We start from the raw sequence: 27,101 nt of genomic DNA, 5'->3' as shown, positions 1-27,101 counted from the left end.
TTTTTCTATCATTCAATATGCTAACTTTAATAATGCTTCCATCAATCAAATTTACTGTCATTTGACAAAATCAATAAATCAATATTTAATTATTATTCCATTAAAACAGTTATTTAAAAAAAAAAATTACAACTACCTTTATTTTATTCTCTCTTTATTTATTTTAAAATGTAACTAAAATTTTAAATATAATTCAGCCCCGAAGCATATAGAAAAGCACACAAACACCATAATAATAATAATAATAATAATAATAATAATAATAATAATGACCTACATATAATTGGTAGAGTGACCTCTCCTGCTAATAAAAAAACAGAGTCAAAGTAAATGGATAAGATCAACAAGAACATGGCTATCTATCTATATATATACATACATAGATTTTGAAAATAAAAAGTGCTTAAAGAAGCAGGTAGCAGCTTACTGCTTAGTGGAAGTGAGAGCCTACTACCAGTTTATGGAGTTCTTTGTCTGCTCCAGTTTTGCACTGTATGACTTCTCCATTTCTTCCTGCACCATTCACATTCACATTCACATTCACATTCTCATTCTCATTCTCAATCATATATAATCAATTACACAATACATCAAACTACTACTAACTCAAATCATATGTAAATATTTTGAAGACTATTCTTACAATCCCAATTACTATAGCCTTACCTTTCTATAATGGATTCATTACATTACCTCTGTTTAAAATATATATATATATATATGTATATATAAGAGAGAGAGAGAGAGAGAGGGAGAGGGAGAGGGAGGGGGTGGGGGTGGGGTGGATACCTTGCAGGATTTGAGCAATGGCCCCAAGAAGGATGATCTGAAGAATCTTATTGATTTTCCCAGTGATGTCTTGTTCAATACTTCTGTCAAAATTACTTCAAATCTCAGTTATATATATATATATATATATGTTCCTGTGTATATTTAAGAGTGCAACATAGATGAGGTGAAGTGAAGTGGCATACTCTCGTCGACATCGTCGTCGGGATCAGTTCTGGTGTTGTTAAGTTCATCCAGGAGCTGCAAATTCACAATCACACCCAGTCAAATTAAGAAACATTGTACTCTTCAAATGTAGTTTCATTATATGCTCACCCCCGATAGCGTTGGTACATCCGAAGGATCGAAGTCTTCGCAATGCTGTGGATCGATGGGGACACAAACTCGACCTGAGTACGAGTAATATACAAACAGGATCAAGTCACATTTATATATATATAGAATGTGTTAGAATATAAAATTAAAATTCTCTATTTTAATTATAAGAATTCGTACATATTTATAAATTATGTAAATAAGACGAAAATTCTATAAATCTCTTAAATAAGATAACTACCATAAATATATAATATATTGCTTCTAAATATATTTTAACATAATGCAACTAATTTGGTGCAGTCAGAGATTCATAACATATACCTGTTTTTGGGTGTACACAGAAGGGTGCCTTTAGCAAGTGATTCATGTGTTTCGAAACCTAAACATTCCACCAATGTCGATCATCTAGTGATTGAAAAAAAATGAATACAGCCACAGATGACAAGGAATACGAACCTCCATATCGAGTCTAGGATATGTGAACGTGAACACAATCTCTTCGACGCCCCTCCGGATACCCTGGACATAATGTAAATGTTAATTTACACCAAATTAGTATAGTGTGTATCTCACTTGTGTTCTTACAAAGGGAATGCATCTGTATACTTTGTACCATAATGTAATGTTTTTCAATGCACACCATTTTGGTAATAATACCTTCTGTTTTCCGGATTGCAGCAGACTTTTAAGATGCCCCCATCGAACAACATTAACATCATCTCGTGCACTACGCTTGTTGCTGCTGTCCTGCCACTTCCCTCGAAGCTCGGATGCAATAGCTGCAAATGTGGAAAACAGGAATGCTGATAATGCTAGGCCGGAAAAAGGAAACTAAAATCATTTACATTGCTCGTGGACATACATTCATCCGGAACCATTTCCAGTATCTTTTCGTATCGCTGCTCATATGTAAATAAGTTTTGAGTAGACATAAACTTCTCCTCAAAGAACCCTTTAAGAACTTCGGTATACGATCTCCTGTGAGACCAGAAGCAAGAAAGTATGGAAGATGAACAAGGGTTAAGATCAAGATTGAATATGGAGAAGATGAAGCTCACCCGAGGAAAGGATGAAGTGAATGACCGGGTAAAGTGACCTTTTTCAGGCTATTTTCATTTCCCTATCCAAGAATACGATGTTTTTTTATGAGGAGACATGTTGTGAAAATTATATTATTGTAGAAAGAATGTCGATGAGATTTTGTAATAACCTTGTGAACATGTAAATATTCAGCAATTGCAGCCCTCTGTTCATTGTTCAACCTGGAGAAAGATATAAAGAAGAAGCACAATGTGGTTTCGTCGATGGCAAGGATTAATAAAAACTTTGACTTTATTAATTGTAGCATTACCTTCTTGCTTTTCCATCACAAACCCAACAATGGACGCCTCTCCGGCCACTGTATACCCATAAAAGGTGGTTGAATCCAAAGTCATCTGCACAGTTCTAGGCATGTTAATCAAAATGCAAATTTTGAAATCTTTTACTGCTCATCCCGACTGTAAACTTAATAAGGATGTTGGATGATTTGATATCTTTTAAATCAATTTGTTACCTCTAAGTGCAGTATCGATTACTTTAATAGCTACAGTCATCAATGGCCAGCATTCAGAGCAAACTTCTGCTCCTGTGCAGCAGAATCTAACGTCGTCGTAATCTGATATATCCTGTCGAACATAAATTGAAAGTCACTTTACTATATATACTAACAAATTTGTTCACTCATTCCATTTATCTCACACAATTGAGGAGAAAGATTTACTTACAATATCAAATATCAGCTCCCTCTCTACAGGTGTGAAAACATTATCACCGGATTGTCCGTAGGCATGCCTCTTTGCAGGCTGCAGTACAGTTCAAAATTCAATCGTTAAGGGAGTTTGAAAGGCTACAATGTGGCAACATGCAATGACGTATTCCTAAGAGAATAAGGCACATATACATGACTACAGTTTTAAAATTGCTGGTATGACTGTCACTCACATTTAACCGACTTATAAAATATTTACTAAAACAACACATCATGAAATATCAGATCATCGTCAACATACATCCAACAAAGATCACATCTGCTTTCTCGAGGAACAAAGGTCCTAAGTGATTTCTTTTATTATATGATTTAATTAGTTAATCTGCTATTATTAGTTCATATATACCATGAATTCAAACTAACTAGGCACTCTACGTTGTAAAGCTTTTATCCTGTAAACTAATGTGGCTATAATATATATATATATAGCTGTTGATACTTACATCCACACTATAAACAGGACCAATATCAATTTTCACCGGGCATTTCTCCTTGATAGCATTTCCTAGTTCAGCAACATTGTTGAAAGATTGAAACCGCAAATAGATGTCATTATCCAATGTGAAGGAGAATTCTCGTCGCCCAAAGTAAGACTGATCACATCCAGGATGTTTTCCATCTATAATTCATCGATCAAATACATTTCTTTCAGTAGAATGGTAAGAAAGACGCAATAGTGGTGATAATATAGTATTGTGTTCCTGCCAAAATCTTACCATTTCCATAAGACATCCATTTATGCACGTCCTTGAATGGAAAGAGCTTTCCTACATGTATAATATTGCACCTTAATAAAAATGTGATTGAGGAAAATAATGGTCCATTTGATTGATAATGTAGTTAATCTCATATAGTTAAAGATCATAACAACAAAGAGGTGTTTCAACAATTCCGTTAATGTTTCTTCGTGATATTATCGATCTTACTGTAAAATATTTTATTCCTTACTAGTATCGTATAGAATACCTATTCTTCATACAAAACATTCGATCAAACAACTATTTTTAATTCAAAAAATCTGATCCAGTGCCTATCTTGAATTCAAATTATCAAATTTGAAATCTATGTCTCATTCAATAACTTTTACAAACAAACACTTAATAAAGATGTATTCTAATGCACAATTGTTGTTGTAGAATCTTGATTGTTATCACATGGATCATATTAGTGCAATTATTCATGTTTTACAGCTAGAACCAATTCAAAACAAGGTATAATCAACTTATCCAACGAAACTCAGAAATAAAATCAACCTGGAAAAACAATAGCATTATTTCATATTTGCAATTATCACTGAAATTTTCTATTATTCGGAGATTCAGAGATGTACCGTAGTAAATTTTGAGGTAATTAACGTTGAATCCATCAAGAATTTCGTTCTTCGGCTTGTTCTCTGGCTCCCCATCAATCAACATATCATCTCTTCCAACGTCGACGTTTTCTCCAGCCATTCTTCCACGGATCAGAATTTGGTCGATTTCTGAATGGGAAAGACAAACACACTTAGATCACAGTCAAAATTGCAGGCTATGTTTGCCACTGCTCGTACTTTTAATAACCTGCAACGGCAATCAGCGCGGCCAAACCAAACGATTATCGAAAGAACAATTATGAGAACGAAGTAAGACTTGTAAGTAAGAACAAGATCACCAAACCTAGTGGCCTCGCAGAACGATTCTAGAAATTCACAAATTTATGGAGCAGGCGCAGTTCCCTGACCATCAACGATTGCAGAATAAGTCGCTATAAGTTGTTCCAAACAACGCCAATGGAAACGAGAGTCAAATTCAACCAGATCCACAGTTCTATCCCCCCGCTCTGCTTGCCGGAAATGCTATCGCAGCGCCGCCGCCACCACAAAAACTATAAAGAAATAAAAAATAAACAATCTCAACCAGATGCTGTTGCCCTCGCCGTCCACCGCGCAGTCTCCGATCGCCGCCACTTCTCTTGCCGCAGTTTTTTTCCGGCTCCGGCTAGTAGGAGGTGATAATATGATGTCTGCTGAGAGATTGCGATTTTTTAGGGATGTCGATCTATGTGGGGGAAAATGGCGGGAGAGTGATTCAATTTTGGCGGGAAGACAATGTGATAGAGCGAGAAGCCCGGCCCATATTTACTCTGGCGGCTCGATTTAATAATTGAAAGCCATCAGCCCAGCTCGTAACTTTTTATATATATATTAATTTATTTATTTTTCTAAATTATTCTTAATTATTAATTTTAATTTTAGAAATCCTACCAAAAAAAAATAATAATAATAATTTTAATCTTTTTATTTTATACTTTACATCAATTTTCAATTAAATATTACTTCTCCCCGCGAAAGATGAATTTTTTTTGTTAGGAACATGGTATTTTAGATTGTGTAGTTTATTAAATTATTAATAATAACTTATGATAATATTGTATTATTTTTTATATTTGTAGTGTTGTTGGTATTTTTAAATATTTTTAGAATTATATTTCAATAAAATATATTTTGTAAGCAATAAAATTTTATATAATTCAAATGAATAAAAAAATATATTTTATTTATTTATCATTACCATAAATTAGTTTTATAAAAAATAAAGAGTTTTAAAGGTAAAAAGATTTATTAATTGAGGAAAGAAATAGAAATAAAGGAGTTTCGGGGTTTGGATTTTGAGCTAAGATTTGAATACTAAAAATTTTGAATTTGAATAGTTGTATGATGTGATATAAATAGGTGTTGATGTAATGTTTTGAATGTAAAATTGATTTTTAGTATAATATAAAAAATAAAAAATATGTGTTTGATTTGATATTTTTTAGAAAAAAAAAATGGGATGAATAGTAGATTGGAAATCCAATCCCCCAAACAAACACACCCCATATAAAAATATTTTTACAAAAAAAACACCCAAAATTTTTAAAGATGTTTGTTCAAGAATCCGAATTTTTTAATAACAAGATTTTAATTTACATAATTTTTTAAAAAATATAAATAAATAGTGATATTATATTTTAAATATACAATTAAATTTTAATAAAAAATAAATATTTAAATTGATATTTAAAATAAAAACAATTAAATAATAAAAAATCTTTAAAAAAAAAACACAATCTATAATAAAAAAAAATTAAATTAAATTAACTAATGTAATATTTTGTGATAAGAAAATTATTGATGTACTCCCTTCCTCCATCCCACATAATTTGTCCTTATTTTTTATTTTCGTCCGTCCCACATAATTTGTCATTTTTATTTTTGAAAATATAATTATGTACTTTAATCGTATTTTAATTTTTAAATTTTATAATTTTTTTAATTTTAATTAAATTATTTATTTATTTTAATATTAATCTACCATTATTTTTATTAAATAATAATTATTTTTACTAATAAATTTTTTAATTATTTATACTTTACCTAGATTCTTGTGATTACAATAATACACTCATATTAAATGGGATAATGAGAGTAATATATTATTAAGTAGTAATAGCAAAAACAAAAGAAAAAAATTGCAAAACGTATGCATGTATAAAGAACTTAAAGCAAAAAAGTATCGTTAAACTCATGTAATAAATTGAAAGTACTTGCAATCAATTTTCAATGCAATTTATAAAGATCCGGGACTTCAACACCAAGAAAACAAATCCACGAAAATGAACGGCTTGGATCAATCTGGAGCAAATCCCTAGGACCACCTAATTAGCAAGAACTTCCCAAATCAACTCCGGGTCGTACGACGGCAGCCGCGCCAGCGGCCATTCCTCAATCTCCAACTCCGCCGCCGCCGTCGCCGCCGAGCCGCCGCCGGCCCACAAACCGTCGCCGGAAACACTATTCCCGCAACTCTCCCCGTCCACCGCCGCCGGCTCCGCTCCTCCCTTCGCCGCCGGCTCATCTCCGCCTTCTCCCGACGGCGATCCACGGCGGGGCACAACCGCCGGCGACGCCTTCCTCCGCCGGACCTTCTGCCACATCGCCCGAATCTTCGCGTCGACGGCGCGCCTGACGGCGTCGGCTCGCGCCGCGTCGCCGAGCCCGATCCGAGCCGGGTCGCGAAGGTTCGGGAAGTTGAGCCGGGCGTACTCGCCGCGGAGCTTGTAAGCCGCCCGGTCGTAGGCGTAGGCGGCGGCTTCCGGCGAGTCGTACGTACCGAGCCAGACCCGAACCCGGTTCTGTGGGAGCCGGATCTCCGCGACCCACTTTCCCCACTGCCGCTGCCGCACTCCTCTGTAGGCCTTACCCGGCCCGATAACCCGGCACCGCCCGCCGTCGGAGAACCGGCCCACCAAATCTCGCTGCCGCAGGTACACCGGCGAGCCGAGCGGCTCGGCGACGCGGCTCGCAGCCGAGTCGCAGTAGGAAAAGATTGAATCTAGAGGGTTCGATTTTGTGGTAAGAAGAATTTGGGACAGAGAATGTCCAATTTCGGACTGATTTTGAGGAAAACAATTTTGAATTCCTGACATTATTTGTTAAATTTTGAAGGAAAAAAAAAAATTGAAATTAGTGGGGATTTTTTATCCTGGATGAAAAATAAGGATCGAATTTTGTGAATCGTGTAAAAGAATTTTGTGGAATTTGATGTATATTTGATGTATTTATAGCAAGCTGCGAAGGAGTTCGTTTTTAGCATCTTCTGGTAAGAGGGGTCCAGGACTTGAGGACCGGATGTATATAGACCCTTGATGGTGCTTGTTTTCTCTTGCGTGGAGGGTTAGGAGTTGATGGGTTCCGAGTCCTGGACCTTCATAACAAGCCCGTCATTTCAATTGTGTTTAGCACGAGTTCACATTAGCTAACCCTAGCGGTTTGGTTTCATTTTAAATTTAGGGTACGTCCTTTTACTAAATAAATAAATAAAATATATCTTTCAAAAAAATATATATATATATTATACATATTCAATTTATTCATATTATTTGTATAATTTTTTATATTTTACATAGAAAAAAATATATATATTTTTTCAAACAATTTTAAAAAACCAACACACAATAAGTTTTCACTATTAAATTGTATTCGGTACTATTTTAATAAAAAATATAGTAGTTCCTCCGTCCCGGTGTAAGGTTGCCGTTTACTTTTTGCACGTAGATTTTTTAATATTAGTATAATAATGGGTTGTAGTGACAAATACGAAAATGCCTTTATTATTATTGTGTAATATAAAAGTAATGATATTTCGATAATATAGTGTAAGTTGGAAGGGTATTTATGTTAGGTAAATAGTACAATTACTAAATTAGAAAATAGTAACCTTGTTTTGAGACAGACGAAAATGAAAAATTGCAATATTTCAATAGGACAAAGGTAGTATTATTTATTTTATAAAATATTATACTCATTCCGTCTCACTTCTCATGTCCATCTTTCCATTTTTGTTCGTCTCACTTATTTTGTTACTTTTCTTTTAGGAAAAGAATTATACACTTTAATTTTATTTAAAAAAATTAATTTATAATTTTTAAAATTTTAATTATACTAATAAGTTATCTTAATTTTAATTTATAATTATTTTTTTAATCATAATTATTTCAAATAATACATTTTTAATTATTTACTAATTATACCATTCTTAAATTTTTGTGTATACGGTAAAGTGAACAAAATATCCAGAAAGAAAGGAATATTAAATTAATGTTTAAATTAAACTTCATATAAAAATCTTAAATCCAAACCAAAAAAACTAGAGTGCGTGTCTTATTTCGATTTATCAATATTTCTAATATATACTATATTCGTCCAATTTAAAAAATAATACATTTATTTTTTGCGTAAAAATTTAAAAATAGTTGTAAATGACATTTAAAAGTAATCATATGGTTCTTTTATATTATATTAATACAAATAGTATATTGTCAATGTTGTGTTGCCTATAATATGTTGTCTTTTAATTATACTTATATCTTTTTATTAGCACAAAATGTGTTATATTTTTGCCCAAGTATTTTTTCTATTTTATTATTTTAAAATACTAATAGAAGTAATACTATTTGGTGTAAATAAATATTTAGTAGAGATTAGTAGTTAAATTAAATATTAATTTATTAAATTTGTCAAATTTAGTAATGCATAAATTTAAGTGAATTGATTAAAAGAAAAAGTATTGCTTCATCTGTTCAAAATATTTTGTGATGGTAGATATAAGAATTAAAGTAAAGTATTAGTATTAGTTAATAATAAAAAAATATATTAATAAAATAATTATTTATATAATAAAAATAATTATATATTAAAATTAAAATAATTTAATAATATAATTAAAATTTTTAAAAAATATAAATTATACATCATCTGTCCCATATAATTTGTTTTTATTTTTTTATTTTCGTTCATCCCACATAATTTATCATTATTTTTAAAAATATAATTATACACTTTAATCGCAATTTAACTTTGATATTTTTTAAAAATTTAATTAAAAATTTAATTATTTTAATATTAATTTATAATTATTTTTACTATATAATAACTATTGCATCATTATTATACGGGACGAAGAGAATTAAATTAAAATTTCCAATTATATTTTAAACAACAATAAATAAGTTATAAGACGAATTCAAAATAATGTACCATAAAAGTATATTTCGAGTGTGTTCGGTTGTAAAAAAAATCTTACTATTCATCCCATTTTTTCCCCCCAAAAACATCAAATCAAACACCTATTTTTTATTTTTTATATTATACTAAAAATCAATTTTACATTCAAAACATCACATCAACACCTATTTATATCACATCATACAACTATTCAAATTCAAAATTTTTACTATTTAAATCCCAACTCGAAATCAAAGCCCCTAAACAAACACACCCTTCATGGAGTACGATCTCAGTTAATCATAATAAATACCCTAATCGTTTTATTATTATTATTATTATTTTATGTTATGTTAGGTGCAAAGTCGGCATTTTGACCTTTGGAATGAGATGGGCCCACAAAAGCACTGTATAGAGGACACGTGTAGGCAAAAGGCACTTTATGCATTTATGGCAACGGGGACACGTCATTACCATATCTACTCATAACTATGGCGCCCATACGTGTTTCCCTCCCGCCACGTTTCATGTTGTTGAGAATATTTTTAAAATCTACAACCATGTTCATTTTATATTTGGGTTCTGTTCACGGACAAAATTTTTACTATATAATTTTTAATATATATATAATTATTTCATAAAAAATTAACACATACTTTAAAATTATTTTTATATTATTGATAAATTTCACGTATTTATATTAAAAAATTCTAAGTACGGCCTTTTTATATTTAACGTACGGCCTTCATCTCAATACAATAATCTTGTGTATTATTTTTGTTCATCTAAAAATAATAGTTTCATTTTCATAAATACTCATATCACCGTAAAATTATTACTATTTTCATTATTATTACACAATTATCACTACTTCTTGCACTCACAAAGACAATAAAGTCTTTTACTCGTACTTTTTTCTAACTATCAATATAATATCAATATTCTTTAAATTCCGTGTCCAACCCAAACAAGTCTATAAGGGACGGAGAAAGTATAACTTTTAAATTAGAATAGTTGTATTATATAATATAAGTAGAGATTCATATATATTTTGAATACAAAACTAAATAATATTTTAATTTGATATTTAGAAAAATTTATTTATTTATTTTTTATTGAAAATAATGCATAGTAAAAAGTATTACTCTCTTAACCCCACATAATTTGTCTTTATTTTATATTTTTGTTCGTTCCATGTAACTTGTCATTTTTTTTTAAAAATATGATTATCTACTTCAATTATATTTTGAATTTTATATTTTTTTAATCTTAACTAAACTATTTAATTATCTTAATTTTAATCTATAATTACTTTTACTAAATAATGATTAGTTTTATTAATATACTTCTTAATTACTTATTAATTATACTTTATATAAATTCTTGTATCTAACGGAATAGACCCAAAATATATGGGATCGATAGAGTAGTAGTTTAGTTTGAACATAATGTATATGCTTTGTGGATGAAAATATATTTTTTTAGAATCTCTAATTAAATAATAAATAAATAAATAAATAATCCAAAAGATCATATTCATATGCTTGTTTGGTTGCATATTCATATTCCGTAAAAAATGGCCTACTGTGATTTGTCCGTCGAGTCTAATTTGCAAAAAAATAAATCAAAGGTAAAAAAAGTTAAAATTAAACTAAAAATGATAGTTATATTAACAAATTTAGTTAAAATTAGTATAAGGTGTTGAAATAATAGTTGGAAATTATTTCAATTGCATGATAATAATTAGATTTTCTTTTCTTACTTATTTTTTAAAATGTTGGCACTATTTATGAACTATATATTTATTTTATCTAATAAAATATAATATAAAATATTTTATATTTTATTATTTTAAAAATATTCAAAACTTTAGTAAAAACTAAAAATTTATACTTTTAAAGTATATTTATTATAATTATTTATTTTTAACTATGTTATAACAGAGGTGTATATCAGTACCAAAATAAATAAGCATGGCTTCCCAACCAATGGGACACGTGGCACAAACTCAACGGTTGACATAAAAAATATAATGAAAAAATAAATGTAGTATATAAAATAAAAATGTTTGTTCTTAAAAATTTATTATTAAGTTTTTAAAAATGAGTAAATAAATGATAATTAACTATTTAATATAATTTTTATTTGTATTTTTTACAAATTCCTATTAACAGTATTGAAGTATACTCTTTCCGTTTCAAATAATATTTTGAATTTTTTAGTAAATTAATAAATAATAATATTTTATTAGTTATTGAAAGTACATAAGAAATTTTGATATTTTTATATTTGATTTTATATAAAAAGTAATTATATATGTAATATTATATATAATTTAAATAAAAGTTAAGAGTATTTTGATATTAATATATTATTACTTTTATTTTTTAAAAAATATTTTTAATGAAATAAATAAAAGGGTAAAATAAATATTTTGAATTAAAAAGAATAAAAAAAAAAAATCCTCCATCAATTTAGAAAGCTTCTAGATAAACTGGACAAGTTTTATTTATTTATTTTTTATTTTTTGTTTAGGAAAAGTTAAGGGAGTTTGTGAATCCCATACTTTTAGTTTAGGGTCTGTTTGGCAGAAGGGACAAGGGTTGTGATGGGTCCACTGATTCACATTGATTATTTCCCGGAAAGAGACAGCACATCCAAACACTGCCTTACTAAGTCAACCCACATCCGTGCAATTTTCAGCTTTGGCACTCTGATTTTTCACACCATTATTTGGGTTTCATTCTAATTATTTTTTCATTCTTATCTGAGTTCTCTCTTCATCCCGTTTTTATATATTTATTTGCTTTTTAAACGACAAAATAAAAATAAAAATAAAAAGATTAAATTACTTTTATTAATATTTATGATATAAAAATAATAATATTTATATAATATATTGTAAATTGGAAGAGTATTTGTAATGTTAGATAGATGATATAATTATTAAAAAAATAAAAATAAATATTTTGTTCGAACCAAAATAGGAAAATAGATATATTATTAAGGGAGGGTGGGAGTATCATTTTAATTTGTCTAATTCTTAATATAGTTATTTTTTAAAAAATAAATATATACTTTATTTTAATAAATAATACTCATATTTTTTTATTTAATCATACAAAGAATATCATTAAAAGGTGAATAATTTTAGCGGTAAAAATGTATTTTTTATCATTATATTGTACTATTATTTATAAAATATTAATATTTTAAAAATAATAAAAAAAAATGAACAGTTACCTTCGCGGAGAGAGTTATATTATATTACTCTCTCCGTCCCAAATAGCGTGTCTGCTACACTGTATACACGGTATTTTAGGAGAAGTATAATTAGTAGATAATTAAGAATGTATTAGTGAAAATAATTATTCTATAATATAAATAATTATAAATTAAGATTAAGATAACTAATTAGTTTAATTAGAATTAAAAAAAAAAATTAAAATTTAAAATGAGATTAAAGTGTGTAATCATTTTCCAAAAAAGAAAAGTGACATAGTATATGGGACGAGCATAAATGGCAATGTGTACATGATATCTGAGACGGATGGAGTATATATATATATATTTTTTTTTAAAAAGATAATCAACATTCTAAAAAATTACTGCATATGATTATATGAATAGTGCACACACTTTTAAAAAGTATGCAATATAAATAAAATGAATAGGATGTGTTCGGCATTAAAATATTGATTAAATAGAATATTTTATAAGAAAAATATTAATATTGCGGTAGTATCATTTTTTTATTTAAGTCCGTTACAAAATAAAAATATCAATTTTTAATTTAATTTAATGATTTTATTATTTATCTAATATAATAAATACATTTATAATTTACAATATGCTATACAAATATTATTACTTATTAGTACTTTATATCACATAATATTAATAAGATATTTTTTTTACATACTCCCTCCGTCCTAAAAGAGATGTCTTGTGGGAGTTGACACGATAATTAATGAATAATATATTTAATTGAAAGTGAGTATAAAGTAAAATGCAAATTACTAAAATATCCTTGTTTTTTTTGAAAAAATTTTAAAGAGTATGTTAGAGTAATAATTATGGATAGTTTGAAAAAATATAAATAATTTTGTTATAAAGTGGGGACCACAGTTACTAAATAAGGAATCAAGGCAATTGTTTTGAGACGGATGAAAATGGAAAAACAAGACAATTCTTTTGGGACAGAGGGAGTATATTTTACTAGCATTAAAAAATATATTTATAAAAATAAAATAATATTCATTTCACAGGACGAAGAGGATATATTTTTTTCTTTATACTCCATCTGTTCCGGTTGAATTGAACCATTTCGACACAATATTTAAAAGAATGTTATTTAATTAATTAATAATATTGTGATATTATTTTATTATTATTTTGATGTAATTAGTAATATTCATAATTTTAAATTTAATATATATTATCGAAAAATAAAATATATATTTAAATATTTTAAAATTATATCACAATAAAAATATATATATAACATGAATATTATTTTGTAAAAAATAAATTTTTTATCATATAATAAATAAAAATGATATTTATTTATTCATAATTAATATAAAATAATTCTATAAAAGAGATGAAATTTTAAATGTAGATAAAAATATTTAACTTTTTTATGAGAGTTTGAAATAGATGAATTTTGATTAATCCTACATTATAACGTTATAAGTTACATAATTAATTTATATTTGTTAAATATATTTTTAATTTAGTAAATTTTACTAAATAAATATAAAAATATCAATTGTTACTAAGACAAACAAAAATTAGAAAAAGTGTTGATTAAAATGAGATAGAATGAGTAATAGAGTTTGCATAATGATCTTTTTAAAAAAAAATAAATAAAAGGAAAAAATCGTAATGTATTTGAATTGAAATTTAAAAGTAAAATTTTTAAAAATAAAATAGTATTTAATAGAATATTTTAAATGACAAAAAATAATTTTTTTATAAAACATTAAACAATTTTTTTTGAAAATTACGTAAATAGGCCCCTCCAAATGTGAAAGTGTATCGCAGGTTGGAAATTAGAACATTGCAAAGGAGGCGGTGAAGTTGAAAAATAGGAGGGTAGTAGGAGGGGCAAAAGTGTCATTACAGATAAGTGCCAAATGTGATGATTAATTAATTTGGTTGGGTAAAAAGAGTATTAAATAAATTTCCCAAAAAGGTCTGTTTTGTCGGTTAGCGTGACTCGGTCGCATCCACCGTCCTGATAGCGACACGTCACTGCCTAACTGTACCGCCCACGACGTCGTTTAATGCACTCCCTATACTAATTTCTACTACTATCCTGGGCCCACATTTAATAGAATACCTCATTCCAAATTTTGTGTCTAATTGGTTGTGTTTACCGGTCTTAGTTTGAATGTAAAATTAAATTTTAGTGTAATAAAATAAATAAAAATTTTGTATTTGATTTGATATGTTTGAAAAAAAAAAGAAATTAGAATAGTAAAATCAAGTGTAAAACTTGACAAGTAAACACGCTATGTTTTAATTTGAAAAATAATTTTGATGAAATATTTATATATAAAAATATTTTATACTAATTAAGAGCGTTAAATGGTATAATATTTTTAAGGAAAATACATTATTCACGCAGCATTTTTAAATAAATTGATTTTTTGTATGTGAAACGAATAATTGTTTCAAAAATATAAAATATATTATTTTAAGTTGAATATTTAACTTTTGTTAACGAATATTTGAGATTTTTTTCTTTTTTTTTTCTTTTACTTTTGTAAAAAAAATTTGTATTATTTATTATTGTCTTTGGGAGATAAATGATGTTGCAAGAACAAAGTGATTATTTAAAAAAATAACCTTTTTCAAAAAAATAAAAAATAAAAGCACTTTGAATATTTATTTCATTTTAAAACATATTATATATATATTATAATTTTTTAAATTTTCAAAATTTTTATCTAACAAAATTTGTGATTTTTGTTATTGTTATTGTTGTTATTATTATTTACATTTTACCCATGTGTTTTGAAGTCTTTATATTTGTTAAGCCTACATTGTAATATTTTGGGCCTAAATGTTGGCAATCCAACAAGCCCATTTATCATAATATTGTGATTTAGATATAGTAAGCAAGTTATACGGTACACATTACATATTTTTATATGCCACAACATATATTATTTTTCTTTTACTTTAACTTTTTTAAAAATAAAATTCCCAACAAAATATTTTCTTTTTATTTTTTTACGGATCTTTACTAAAATAGATCGCTCTTTATTTGATTAAGTAACTCCTCGTGATCGACCTATTTTCATGTTTTTCATTATATATCAATTCACCCATATTTATTATGTTAGCTATGAGAAATTGTATTAGTAATATAAAAAATAATATTTAATATTGCATTATTCACTTATATATTATATTATATTAATATATGCATATTATTGTCTTTATATATTATTTATTGAGAATCGTTTCATTCAAAAGTAATATGTGAACAAACCTTACGATCCTCGACTGGATAATTTATTCTATAAAAAACAAAGGGTTAATTATTCTCTATCTATACAATGCTAATTTAAATAATAATAATAAAAATAAACATTGAGATTGATATAATTATAGTATGTAAACTATTATGGAAATATTGCAAAAATACAAAAGGAAAAGATATAAACTTAGTGAAATTGATTATCTAGTTCAATCTAAATTAATTTACAGGCGGTACCAAATTAGAAATTTTATTATACTCTTAATCTAGGGTTACAAAATAAATTAGAAAGTAACATATATATATAGAGAGAGAGAGAGAGAGTTGAAACATTATACCAAAAACGAACAATGTCATTTGGTAAAATAACTTAAAATTTTGCATTATTTAATAAAATATCTTAAAATATTTACTCAATCGTATAAGATATATTCAATACATTATTAATTTTTAATCAAAAATAAATATAACACTAGACAACCAAGGAGTGTGTATTTGATTTTTTTTTTTTTTTTTTTTTTAAATATAGTGGGAATCCACAACTGCTCAAAAGTGTAGATAAATCTTGAGCGAACCTAATATCCTGCAAACTATACCTGATTTGAACTAATGAGGCCTCATGGTCATAAGTTCATTCTCCACACCACCAAACTATTCTTGACAATACTAAGTGTATTTGTTGTTTTATTTTTACATTATGTAACCTAAAATAATTTGATTTTTTTTTATTTCTTAAAAAAAAAAAAAAATAGACTACCAACAACAACAATAACAACATATATTTTATTCAAAACATTAAATGTTATACTATATGCTATCCATTTAGGGTGTTTGGGAAACACCGTTTTGAAGAGCTTTTAGTTTATTGAACAACTTTTAGCTATTTAACAAGTCAAAAAACTAATTTATGTGTTTGGTAAATTAGCTTTTTTAAAGAGCCTTTTGAACCCAAAAAGCTAATTTCTGAAAAACTTATCTACCAACCGTTTTGAAAGAACTTTTTCATTTTAATTTTGCTTATTCATTATTTACCCTTAAAACTTAATTATTTATTTTTTACATATAAATATATTTTTATAGCAGTATTTATTAATTATTTTTAATATATTTAATTTATTAAATTATATTTTTAATTTTTTGTAAATTTAAAATAATTACTATTATTAATTATTAGATATAAATTATTTTATTTGTAAAATATATAATTTAAAACTAAATCAAATAGAAAAAATAAAGGTTATTAATTTATTTTTATATATTAAAATAATAATTAACATAATAAAAATATATACGAAAGATTTATTATTTTATATTTTACATAATTTCAATAAAAAATTATTATTTTTTAGTAAAAATAATTTTCTCGGATCTAAATAATAAAAATAAAAATAAATATTTTATAATTTTTATAAGTTTCAATAATTAATAATAAAAATTCTCATAAATTTCAAACCAAAATGGACAAAAAAATATTTTAAAAAATAACATATGAATGTCCTTAATAGTTATTTTATGTATAAACAACTAATGTCAAACAGTTGTTTTACCAAACACTTTAATACAAACCGCTAATTGAATCAACTAGTCAATCCAGTTAATTAAATCAGCTAACAACTAACAACTAATTGAATCAACTAACAGTTAAAAGCTATCAGCTAATTGGCAAACGCACCCTTAATATATTACATCTAAAATTTTGCTTTTCAGTAATTCATATTCCAAAACATTTAAATCCCCCTAAACTCAAATAAAGAGATAAGGTTGTACTCGTGACAGTGAGGTCATGGGTTCAAACCCCGACACCTCAGGTCACCTGCCACACATGTTTTGCCTAGTGTGACTTTTCCGTCGGGCCTGGTTTGCAGAGTATTCGGTTCGACCGGAGGTTTACCCAGTGCACACTTTCGGGTAGCGACTGCAGATTCCCACGTCATAAAAAAAAAAAAAAAAAGACTTTTAGAGTTTCGAAAAATTGTAAATAATGATATTTGATATGATATTTTATGAAAAAAATATATATACATGATCTCTTTGAGAATTTAAATAGTCCCCCAGTCCCTAAAGTGAGTTGTTGTAGTAAGGAAATAATGTTTTTTTAAAAAAAAAAAAAAAAAAATACATAGTCCAAATAGTAAAAACATGAGGTATAAAAATAAAAGAAACAAATCATAAGCGTTTGAAGAGTTTAAAGTGTCTTATATCATAATTAAATATAGTTGTTGAAAATGGATCCAAAAACACCTGATGTTTGAAAACAAAAACGCACAAAAGAGCCTCAAGAGGCAATCCAACAACAATGGAGCTGTAGAACCCCGATCTGTGAAGGCCGCTTAGAAGCAATGGAGCTTCAGGCCGTGGAGGCGACAGTCGGACCCAATCTTAACTCCCAGAGATACGGATGACATGGTTCAAGCCCATGTTTGACCGTCGAGGAAATTGATGAAGAGTTAAGAACTTTTTAAAAAATAACTAACTCTCTCTAGAATTTAGGGTGGTTGCTTACATTAAAATAAATATGGCAAAAATGACACGACACACTAAAAGAACAACCAATTTATCTAAATCTAGTTTATTCTTAATCTTTTTCAATAGTTTATCAAATTATGTCCTACTTTATATTGTCTTTTTTGTTAATTTAAGATTAGTTTCGTGTTAATTTATTGGTTCCATTAGATTTTAGTTTAAATCCATTGCAAGGCTCGAAGCCGTGCAGGTGGAGCCACCCCCAATCGGACGACGGATATGCTTTTTGGAATACTTTCGGAATCCACACCGATAGATTTTGACGAAATGTCCTGAACCATCCAAATTTTAGCTCCAACAATAATATAGCATCTGAACTGGGTCAGCTAGTAATGATGAACAAGATTATCACTGAGAATCAGCCATGATTGAAAATTTAAAAGAAGGGAAGGAGGAACAGAACAGCCATTGATTTTGCAAACTGAGCAAGTGAAACGAAGAACATATCAAGTTTCAATATGATTTTCAAATTCTCAATTGAACTCATCGTAACCACTGAATCACTGATGAACTACTTTAATCGATCAATACGACTATGCAACAGCAATCGAAAATCACAAATGATCAATTGATATGAACACGAACAAATTATGAACGAAAATTCATCCCCAATATAATAGAATAAAATAAAATCACCGTTCACCGGCCAAGCGGGGGCGGCGGCGGCGGCGGCGGCGAATCGCTGGATGAAGTTTCCGGTAAAAGAAAATCAGAACATTCGAGAATCACAAAGTCGCAGATCCAGCGCGAAACCATGGGGAAAGAGCAATTTAAAACAAAATATCAATCGATATAAACACGAACAAATACTGGAACAAAAATTCACCCCTAAATTAACAAAATAAAATAACCGTTCACCTGTCGATCGGCGGCGACGGAGATGACGACGACGGTGTCGACGAACACGGTGAATCGCTGGATGAAGTTTCCTGTAAACACCTGCAAAACAATCGAGTATCACAAACTTCACAGATCCAATGCAAAACTTTGGAGTAGAACAATTGAAAACAAATTATTATTGATATAATAAACAGGAACAAATACTGGAACAAAAATTCATCCCCAATTTAATAAAATTCACCGTTCACCTGTCGATCGGCGGCAACGGAGATGACGACGACGACGGAATCGAAGAACACGGTGAATCGCTGGATGAAGTTTCCGGCAAACTCCTACAGACGGGACAACTACCGTTGAGCTTCAACCACTCATCAACGCAGTTAGCGTGAAAATAGTGACTGCACTCAGGAATACTCCGAAGGACGTCCTTAGGTTCGTAATCGGAGAGGCAAATCGGACAAGTGGTGTGGGTCGGCTTGGGGAGGCGGCGGCTTTCCCCTAGAACTGTCATGGGGTACGCGGCTATGGTAGGCTGATCGAGGCCGGCGATGGGGCTGGACTCATAAGAACGCGTGACGATCGGGAGCTGAGATCCTAGGCGCTGCTGGCGGCGGGAAGCCCGGACCAGTCCACAACCGTAGCACGCCAGGCCTGCGAAGCAGATTAGGGCCGGGATTCCGACTCCTATTCCAAGGGCGTATTTGGCACTTTTCGGAAGACCTGTTAATAATAATAATAATAATCATAATCATGATCATGATCAATGTGTTACTTTAGTAAAACCCTCCGTCCCACCTAATACGGGTCTAATACTGTAAACACTATAATTTAGTTAAAATATAATTAGTAAATAATTAAAAAATTGTATTAGTAAAAATAATTATAAATTAAGATTAACATAACTAAATAGTTTAATTAAGATTAAAAAAATTAAATTTTAAAATATGATTAAAGTGTATAATTAATTTTTCAAAAAAGGAAATGACAAATTATGTGGGACGAACGAAAATAAAAAATAGGGACAAATTATGTGGGACGGAGAGAGTAATTTTTTAACCATAATTACAAAACATTCATCGAATGTTATTTTAATATTAAATTTAAATTAAAATTTTTCAAACTCAACCAAAGAAACGCATCCATAATAATATAAAAATAATGAGTACTTTCTATTATTAATTGAAATAATATGTTACTCCATCTGTCTGCCTCCAAGGTCATTTTTACCTTTTGCCTTATTGTATTTAATATTAAAAATATCTTTAAATTTATATAATTTTTTGTACACATTCTATTAATATTATAAGACACTAATGTAAGTATTTTTGCAATTTTTAAAATTTATACTACGTTTTGATATAATAATTAATATTTAAAAATCAACACGCCAAAAAATAAATGAAATCCTTAAAACAAAACGAAAGTAAATAGTATATATTAGATCACGCAAAAAATAATGAGACATTTACCTTTAAATTTAAAAAGTTTATTTGTCTGTATGGTCTCACCAAAATATTTAATTTTTATTTTTTAGTTTATGTGATTCTCATTTTCTAATTTATCAAAATATTTTCACATATTTTATTTTTTATCCCATTAAACATTTTAACTTAAAGTATTTTAGAAATTTTCATTTCATACAAGTATATTTATTAATATTCCATCCGTCTACTATAAGAGTTTATTTATTTTTTGCGTGTTAGAATATTTAAATATTAATTATTATATAAAAATATAGTACAAATTAAAGAAAAATAACAAAAATATTTATATTAGTATCTTATAATACTATTGCAATAATATTTGTACACAAAATTATACAAATATAAAAATATTTATAATATGAAGTACAATGACGATGCAAAAGGTAAATAAGACCTTGGAGCAGGACGGAAAAAGTACAGTATACTATAGTTGTTAATCTTCTAAAATCAAATAAAGTATGAGTGCGTATCTTTTGTAATATTGTTAGAAAATGATTTATTTACAGAATATTATGTAAATAATATAAAAATAATAAATATTAATATTGTATTAATTTTTTAAAAAAAATATCTAAAAAAAAAGGAAAAACCAAAGCTTATATATTTATATATTCATATAATTTAATTCAAAGCGCATAAAACAACTGACCCGGTCCAGACGGCGGTCTGGGACATCTGTTTGGTTGACCCGGCACTGGCCGGTATCCGAACCCGTACCCGTACCCATACCCGCACACCGTACGGTCGTGGTCGTCGTCAGTCGCCGGCATGCTCCAACTCAGCTGAAAAGCGACGACTGACCCAAGCCAGAGTCGAGTATCCGTCCACAACGGAATCGAAGCGTTACCGAACTTCCGGCAATCATCCGGCGGCGGTGCCGCCTCCGAAGCCGACCTCACCGCCGCCACCACAACCGTACCGTTCGTTTCCCCATCCACGCCGCCGCAAGGCAGCCGCACAAACGATTCGAAAGGCGAAAAGTACGCCGACAGAGACGAGCAATTGTATAGGTCAAATTCCGTCCGATCGGCGACGAACGGCGTTCCGGCGACGCTGAAATTCGCCGTTCGATTCGCGAGGCAATCGTCCGGATCGTCGAGGAAGACCTTACCGCGGTTGTAATCGATGAATTGGACGGCGAAATCGCCGGAATTCGGAAGGCGGAGGATCGTTTGGTTCCGGCTGTTGCAGTGCAGGTCGAAGCCAGGGAGACTGCAATTTTCCGGCTGCCGGAGTTTCAGCCGGAAAGGATGACTGACGAGCGGTCGCTGGCCGGGAACACAGGAAGTAGGATTGCAGGAATCGGCGGATTGGACGGAGTTTGTGAAGGAAGTGAGAATTGAAGAGATGAAGATGAGCAGTTTCAGTTGAAGCTCCATTCTAGGAAGATTGGAGAGGAGAATTGCTCTGAACTCTGAATAGTCTACTCTGAAGGAAATATATTCTGTAATGACGTGGGCCCGGCCCGATGTGTTACAGTGTTGCGGGCCGGGTCAATGGATTTTTTGAACCTTAATGAGTTGCATACTTCATAAATTGAAAATAATATTTTTTCAGTCTCAGCTTTGGTATCTCATTTACTGTATATACCAGAATTTACAATGGTATAATTAAAAAATAATTAAAAATATATTATTAAAAATAATTATGATATAATAAAAATAATTATAAATTATAATTAAAATGATTTATTAGTCTAATTAAATTTAAAATTTAAAATAAAATTAAAATGTACTTTCTCCTTCCGTCCCTTATCTATATATTCATTTGCAGTGAATTTTAGGAATATTAGTATTATATTACGGTATGAATAAAGTAAAAATAATTAAAATAAAAATAATATTATTAATATTGTGTGATATAAAAGTAATGATATTTGTGTAATATATAATAAGTTATAAAATTATTTTTAATGTTAGTAGAAAGTACAATTATTAAAAAAAAAATAGATAGCTATGTACTAAAATAAACAAATTGATAGATTGTCAAATTACGGAAAAATATAATTCTTTTCTAAAAATAAAAAATGACAAAATAAATAAGACCGACAAATTTGAAAAAATGGACATAATATGTGAGATGGATGAAATAATATAATAAAACAATTTCAAATTATTTATTATACTACTTTCAAAGCTATTATTTAATCAAGAAATCTAAACCATAATTTTAAAAAATAAATAAATATCAAAACTTTTGTTTTTCTCATCATTTCAAATTCAAATTCATATTATTATTTATTTTGTACGATCTTTTTTAAAAATATACTATTTTTTGAAATTAATTTTAAAATATGATCAAACAAATTCAAACACTCTTAAATATGTATTTTTTTGAACATTTCATAAGAAAGATTTTATTTTTTTTCAATAAAAAAATATTAAATCGAAAACCAAATTACATTGCATTCGAATATATTTTAAAATTTAAAATATTATTATTTAAGATTACAACGTCCAAACAAACGCATCCCTGATTAACAATTGATGTCTTGATAGTTGATATTAACCAGACGGCCCGGGACAAATGCAGTTGACCGGCCGGGCCGGGTCTGATGCGACGAAAGTGGGGCATATAAGTCGCATTTTTTAAAGTTTAATTCGTTTATTTATTTAGTTTCGCATAATGTACCAAAGTCGTGTTTTGGTGAAACACGCGTAATATTGTGGAATATCTACTTATTTTGCATCTCAGCGTATAAGACTTCCCAATTAAGTTGACTTCTAGAATTTGCTTTAGATGGACTCTCACTGTCCATTTTTTCATATTAAATAATAATAATAATTTATTTTTATTATATTATTAACCTGTATAATTTTTGCAGATGAGATTTTTAATTAATATATATAAAACCATAATATATATTCATATAATATATTTTTTAAATTTTATCAACGTGATTTTTCATATCAAATAAAAAAATATTTTAAATTAAAGTAATAAACAAATACACTCTAATTGTTTGACGTTTTTGTGTTAACACTACATACAGTTATTTTTAATCACAAGTTAGGGTATGTTTATTTTTATTTAAAATAAAAAATATTAATATTCAACCTATATTGTTCAAATAAAAATAAATTATTTTATTTCACAAACTATTATATTTATCTGGTGATATTTTTAGGATTTTTTTTAATTGTAGTTTGAAATTGCTTTTAAATAAAATGTTGATTTAAATTGATGTTTAATAATATTTTGATATAATATTTTGTGAATATATATATTTATTAAAATTGATGTGAAATACATAATATTGATTTCAATTTGAAATCACACAATAAAAAATCTTTATTTATTTATTTATCTATTTTAAAAAATTTACCTGTAGTTTTTTTCCCTTAAAATAATTTAGAACAAAAAAATATTCAGAAGTTAGAGACAATAAATAAATAAATGATAAAATTTATAATATATTACATATGTATCAAAAGTAAACTAGACAAATATAATAAAAATAAAAGTAATATTTTTGTTTTCTATACAAATTATTACAAAAATGGTGCATTTGACAATTAGATTTAGCTGATGTGTTAGCTGTTAGCTGATTCAATTAGCTAGCTTGACTGGCTGATCTATTAGTTGTATTAAAGTGTTTGGTAAAACAACGGTTTGACATTAGTTGTTTATATATAAAATGATTATTAAGGACATTAATATGCTATTTTTAAAATATTTAATTTTGTTCATTTTCGTTTGAAATTTATAAGAATTTTTGTTATTAATTATTGAAAATTATAAAAATATTATAAAATATTTATTTTTAATTTTGTTATTTAGATCTGAAAAAATTATTTTTACTAACAAATAATTTTTTTTATTAAAATAATGTAAAATATAAAATAATAAATCTTCCGTATATATTTTTTTATTATGTTAATTATTATTTTAATATATATAAATAAATTAATAAGCTTTGTTTATTTTATTTGATTTAGTTTTAAAAATTTATATATTTTACAAATAAAATAATTTATATGTTATTATTAATAATAGTAATTATTTTAATTTTACAAAAAGAAAAATATAATTTAATAAATTAAATATATTAAAAATAATTAATAAATACTGCTATAAAAATATATTTATATGTATAAAATAAATAATTAAGTTTCAAGGTAAATAAGGAATAACCAAAATTAAAATGAAAAAACTCTCTCAAAACGTTGAGTATATGAGTTTTTCGAAAATTAGTTTTTGGATCCAAAAAACTCTTTTAAAAAACCAATTTACCAAACTCCTAAATTAGCTTTTTGACTGATCAGTTAAAAACTGTTCAATAAACTAAAAGCTCTTAAAAAAACTGATTCCCAAACACGCTCAAAATATTTCAAAATATTTTTCCATTTAAATACTTTCATACATTCAAGGAAGTGTTGAAAGCCTAACAACCAGTTTACATCACACCACATTTACATTATATAAAATGTTTATCTTGGTTCAGACTATGACTCTGATTGTCTATATTTTTTTAGTTTCTATATAATTTTATTGTTATTTAAATTATTTGACTATATATATTATTATTCTCACAAACAATCAAATAAAACAATATCTACAAAAAATATATAATCCAACCCTCAAAATGCAAACCAAGACAAAACAAAAAAAAAAACACATCCTCAAGATTTTTGGTAGGATTTTTACTATTTATATAGAAAATATTATATCAAATATTTTTGTTTTTTTTTTTTTACATATTACGGTAAATATTAAATTAACGAATCAAAAACCACATTAACATATATCTATATTATATTAAATAACTATTCAAATAGTCATTTAAAAAAAAAAAAGAAAAAAGAAAAACTATTCAAATTAAGTCTTTATACTTTGCAAAAATTCAAACTTAATACTCTAACCTCACACAATGTATTTCTTTTAAATTTTATTATTTAAATTATGCGTTTAAAAAAAATATATATACACCATTGGTCAGAAAAGTTTATAATATAATTTTGGTTGAGTACTAAGTATAAAAATAATAATATTTTAATATTAAAATATAATTTATACAAAATATTAAGGTATGAATAATAGAAATTATGAGTAAATAGACTTTTTTTACTATCAATGGAATAAACATAAATTGAATGGACAGTGAAAAAAAATAGTACTCCCTCTGTCCCGCAATAAGAGCCCCGTTTGATTTTTGTACGTAGATTTTTTAATATTAGTATTATATTAGTTTGTAGTAAAAAAAACAAAAATGCTCATATTAGTATGGTGTGTTATAAAAGTCATGTCGTTTGTGTAATATATTATAAGTTGTAAGAGTATTTACTATGTTACTAAGTAGTACAATTACTAAATTATGAAATGGTACCCTTGTTTTGGAACGAACAAAAATAGAAAATAGTATCATTCTTATGAAACGAAGTTAGTATAATTTTTAAAATACATAAGAAATATATTTATTCTTTAACAAAGTATTATAAATATTATTCATTCTATTTCATTTTATACAATTTTATTTATTTTATTTTATTTTATTTTTCGTTTGTAATGGTATACATTTCAGTTTTTAGTAATCATAATCCCACTATTTTATACAAATATATATATTTTATCACCGCATTATTATATTTTTATCAAAAAAAAATAATAAAAAATGGCAAAACTGTTTTTACACTACTTAACTACTCATTTAAATTAAAATACTATTATTTTTTAAATTTTACCCTAAAAAAACAAATACATATCTTATAACAAAGGAAGTATTTTAAAATAAAATTCAAAACAAATCTTCACAATTCAAATAAGAGTGTGTTAGTTTGGATTTGATTTAATAAAATTTAGTTTGAATTTGATATTAAAATAATATTTAATAAAATATTTTATAAGAAGAATAAATGTATTTTTATTTTTTTAATATTAAAAATGCAACTAAAAATACAATCTTTTTTTTTTTTTTTTTTTTTTTAAAGTTACAACATTCCTATAAAATAAAAATATTAAAAAAAATAGTACTCCTAATAATAGAATTAAAGGAATTTTGAGTTAGTTCTAAAAAATAAAATATTAAAAATATAATTTAATTAATTTATATTTATTAATTATATTCAAAATTGAAAATTATAAAACTAAAAAATAAAAAGAAATCATTTTTTTATAAAATAAATATAAAAAAGAGATATAGAAAATAGATATAAAAAGGGGAGGAAGGGAATACTACTTCATTAAAATTTGAAAGTTTGTACATAAATAAAATCCAAAAGTTAAAAATTTACTTAAAAAAAACCTTGATTAAATTTTATTAAAAATACGGAACAAATAAAAGAGACCCAAAAAATTTGGGGCTCCATTTGGCGGGAAAATTCCCCA

The 27,101-nt window shown here is 27.4% G+C and overlaps 3 protein-coding genes across 5 annotated transcripts; all 3 read right to left on the bottom strand.

The window, feature by feature from the left end:
- Positions 1-236: 236 nt before the first annotated feature.
- On the bottom strand, positions 237-4,972 carry LOC127250486 (uncharacterized). Of its 2 annotated transcripts, none has more exons than XM_051273796.1 (17): positions 4,573-4,972; positions 4,248-4,476; positions 3,634-3,684; positions 3,361-3,536; positions 2,874-2,951; positions 2,663-2,774; positions 2,459-2,543; positions 2,318-2,369; positions 2,166-2,227; positions 1,970-2,085; positions 1,765-1,886; positions 1,564-1,626; positions 1,429-1,486; positions 1,105-1,178; positions 975-1,029; positions 790-872; positions 237-513 (listed from the first exon to the last, which is right to left on the bottom strand). In XM_051273796.1, exons 2-17 carry the CDS (start codon positions 4,366-4,368, stop codon positions 451-453), a joined length of 1,371 nt encoding a protein of 456 aa, XP_051129753.1. In that variant the 5' UTR covers positions 4,369-4,476; positions 4,573-4,972; the 3' UTR covers positions 237-450. The 2 variants fall into 2 exon arrangements, with proteins under 2 accessions (XP_051129753.1, XP_051129755.1); XM_051273798.1 differs by having other exon boundaries at positions 4,248-4,397.
- A 1,383-nt stretch (positions 4,973-6,355) lies between these two features.
- Positions 6,356-7,450, bottom strand: LOC127250495 (ethylene-responsive transcription factor ERF061-like). Its single transcript, XM_051273811.1, has one exon. It carries the CDS (start codon positions 7,361-7,363, stop codon positions 6,593-6,595), a length of 771 nt encoding a protein of 256 aa, XP_051129768.1. The 5' UTR covers positions 7,364-7,450; the 3' UTR covers positions 6,356-6,592.
- Positions 7,451-17,425: 9,975 nt separating this feature from the next.
- LOC127250705 (putative RING-H2 finger protein ATL21A) lies at positions 17,426-22,180 on the bottom strand. 2 transcript variants are annotated; one of them, XM_051274114.1, is made up of 5 exons: positions 21,427-22,180; positions 19,542-20,013; positions 19,312-19,392; positions 19,090-19,135; positions 17,426-17,845 (listed from the first exon to the last, which is right to left on the bottom strand). In XM_051274114.1, exons 1-4 carry the CDS (start codon positions 22,154-22,156, stop codon positions 19,093-19,095), a joined length of 1,326 nt encoding a protein of 441 aa, XP_051130071.1. In that variant the 5' UTR covers positions 22,157-22,180; the 3' UTR covers positions 17,426-17,845; positions 19,090-19,092. The 2 variants fall into 2 exon arrangements, with proteins under 2 accessions (XP_051130071.1, XP_051130070.1); XM_051274113.1 differs by having other exon boundaries at positions 19,097-19,135.
- Between the last annotated feature and the right edge of the window lie 4,921 nt (positions 22,181-27,101).

This window comes from Andrographis paniculata, unplaced genomic scaffold (assembly GCF_009805555.1).
Source record: "Andrographis paniculata isolate CXL003 unplaced genomic scaffold, ASM980555v1 Contig37END, whole genome shotgun sequence".
Lineage (NCBI taxonomy): Eukaryota > Viridiplantae > Streptophyta > Magnoliopsida > Lamiales > Acanthaceae > Andrographis > Andrographis paniculata.
Note: the sequence above shows the minus strand (reverse complement) of the source record. Positions and strands in the feature narration are given on the sequence as shown.

Coding starts and splice junctions, on each gene's coding strand:
- LOC127250486 (XM_051273796.1), bottom strand. CDS start 4,368: ATGGCTGGAGAAAACGTCGACGTTGGAAGAGATGATATGTTGATTGAT. Junction 1,627..1,764: donor TGCAATCCGGAAAACAGAAG/GTATTATTACCA, acceptor CATTATGTCCAG/GGTATCCGGAGGGGCGTCGA. Junction 1,179..1,428: donor CTGTGTACACCCAAAAACAG/GTATATGTTATG, acceptor ACTCGTACTCAG/GTCGAGTTTGTGTCCCCATC.
- LOC127250495 (XM_051273811.1), bottom strand. CDS start 7,363: ATGTCAGGAATTCAAAATTGTTTTCCTCAAAATCAGTCCGAAATTGGA.
- LOC127250705 (XM_051274113.1), bottom strand. CDS start 22,156: ATGGAGCTTCAACTGAAACTGCTCATCTTCATCTCTTCAATTCTCACT. Junction 19,393..19,541: donor CCGTTGCCGCCGATCGACAG/GTGAACGGTGAA, acceptor ATTGTTTTGCAG/GTGTTTACAGGAAACTTCAT. Junction 19,136..19,311: donor CCGTCGCCGCCGATCGACAG/GTGAACGGTTAT, acceptor AACTTCATCCAG/CGATTCGCCGCCGCCGCCGC.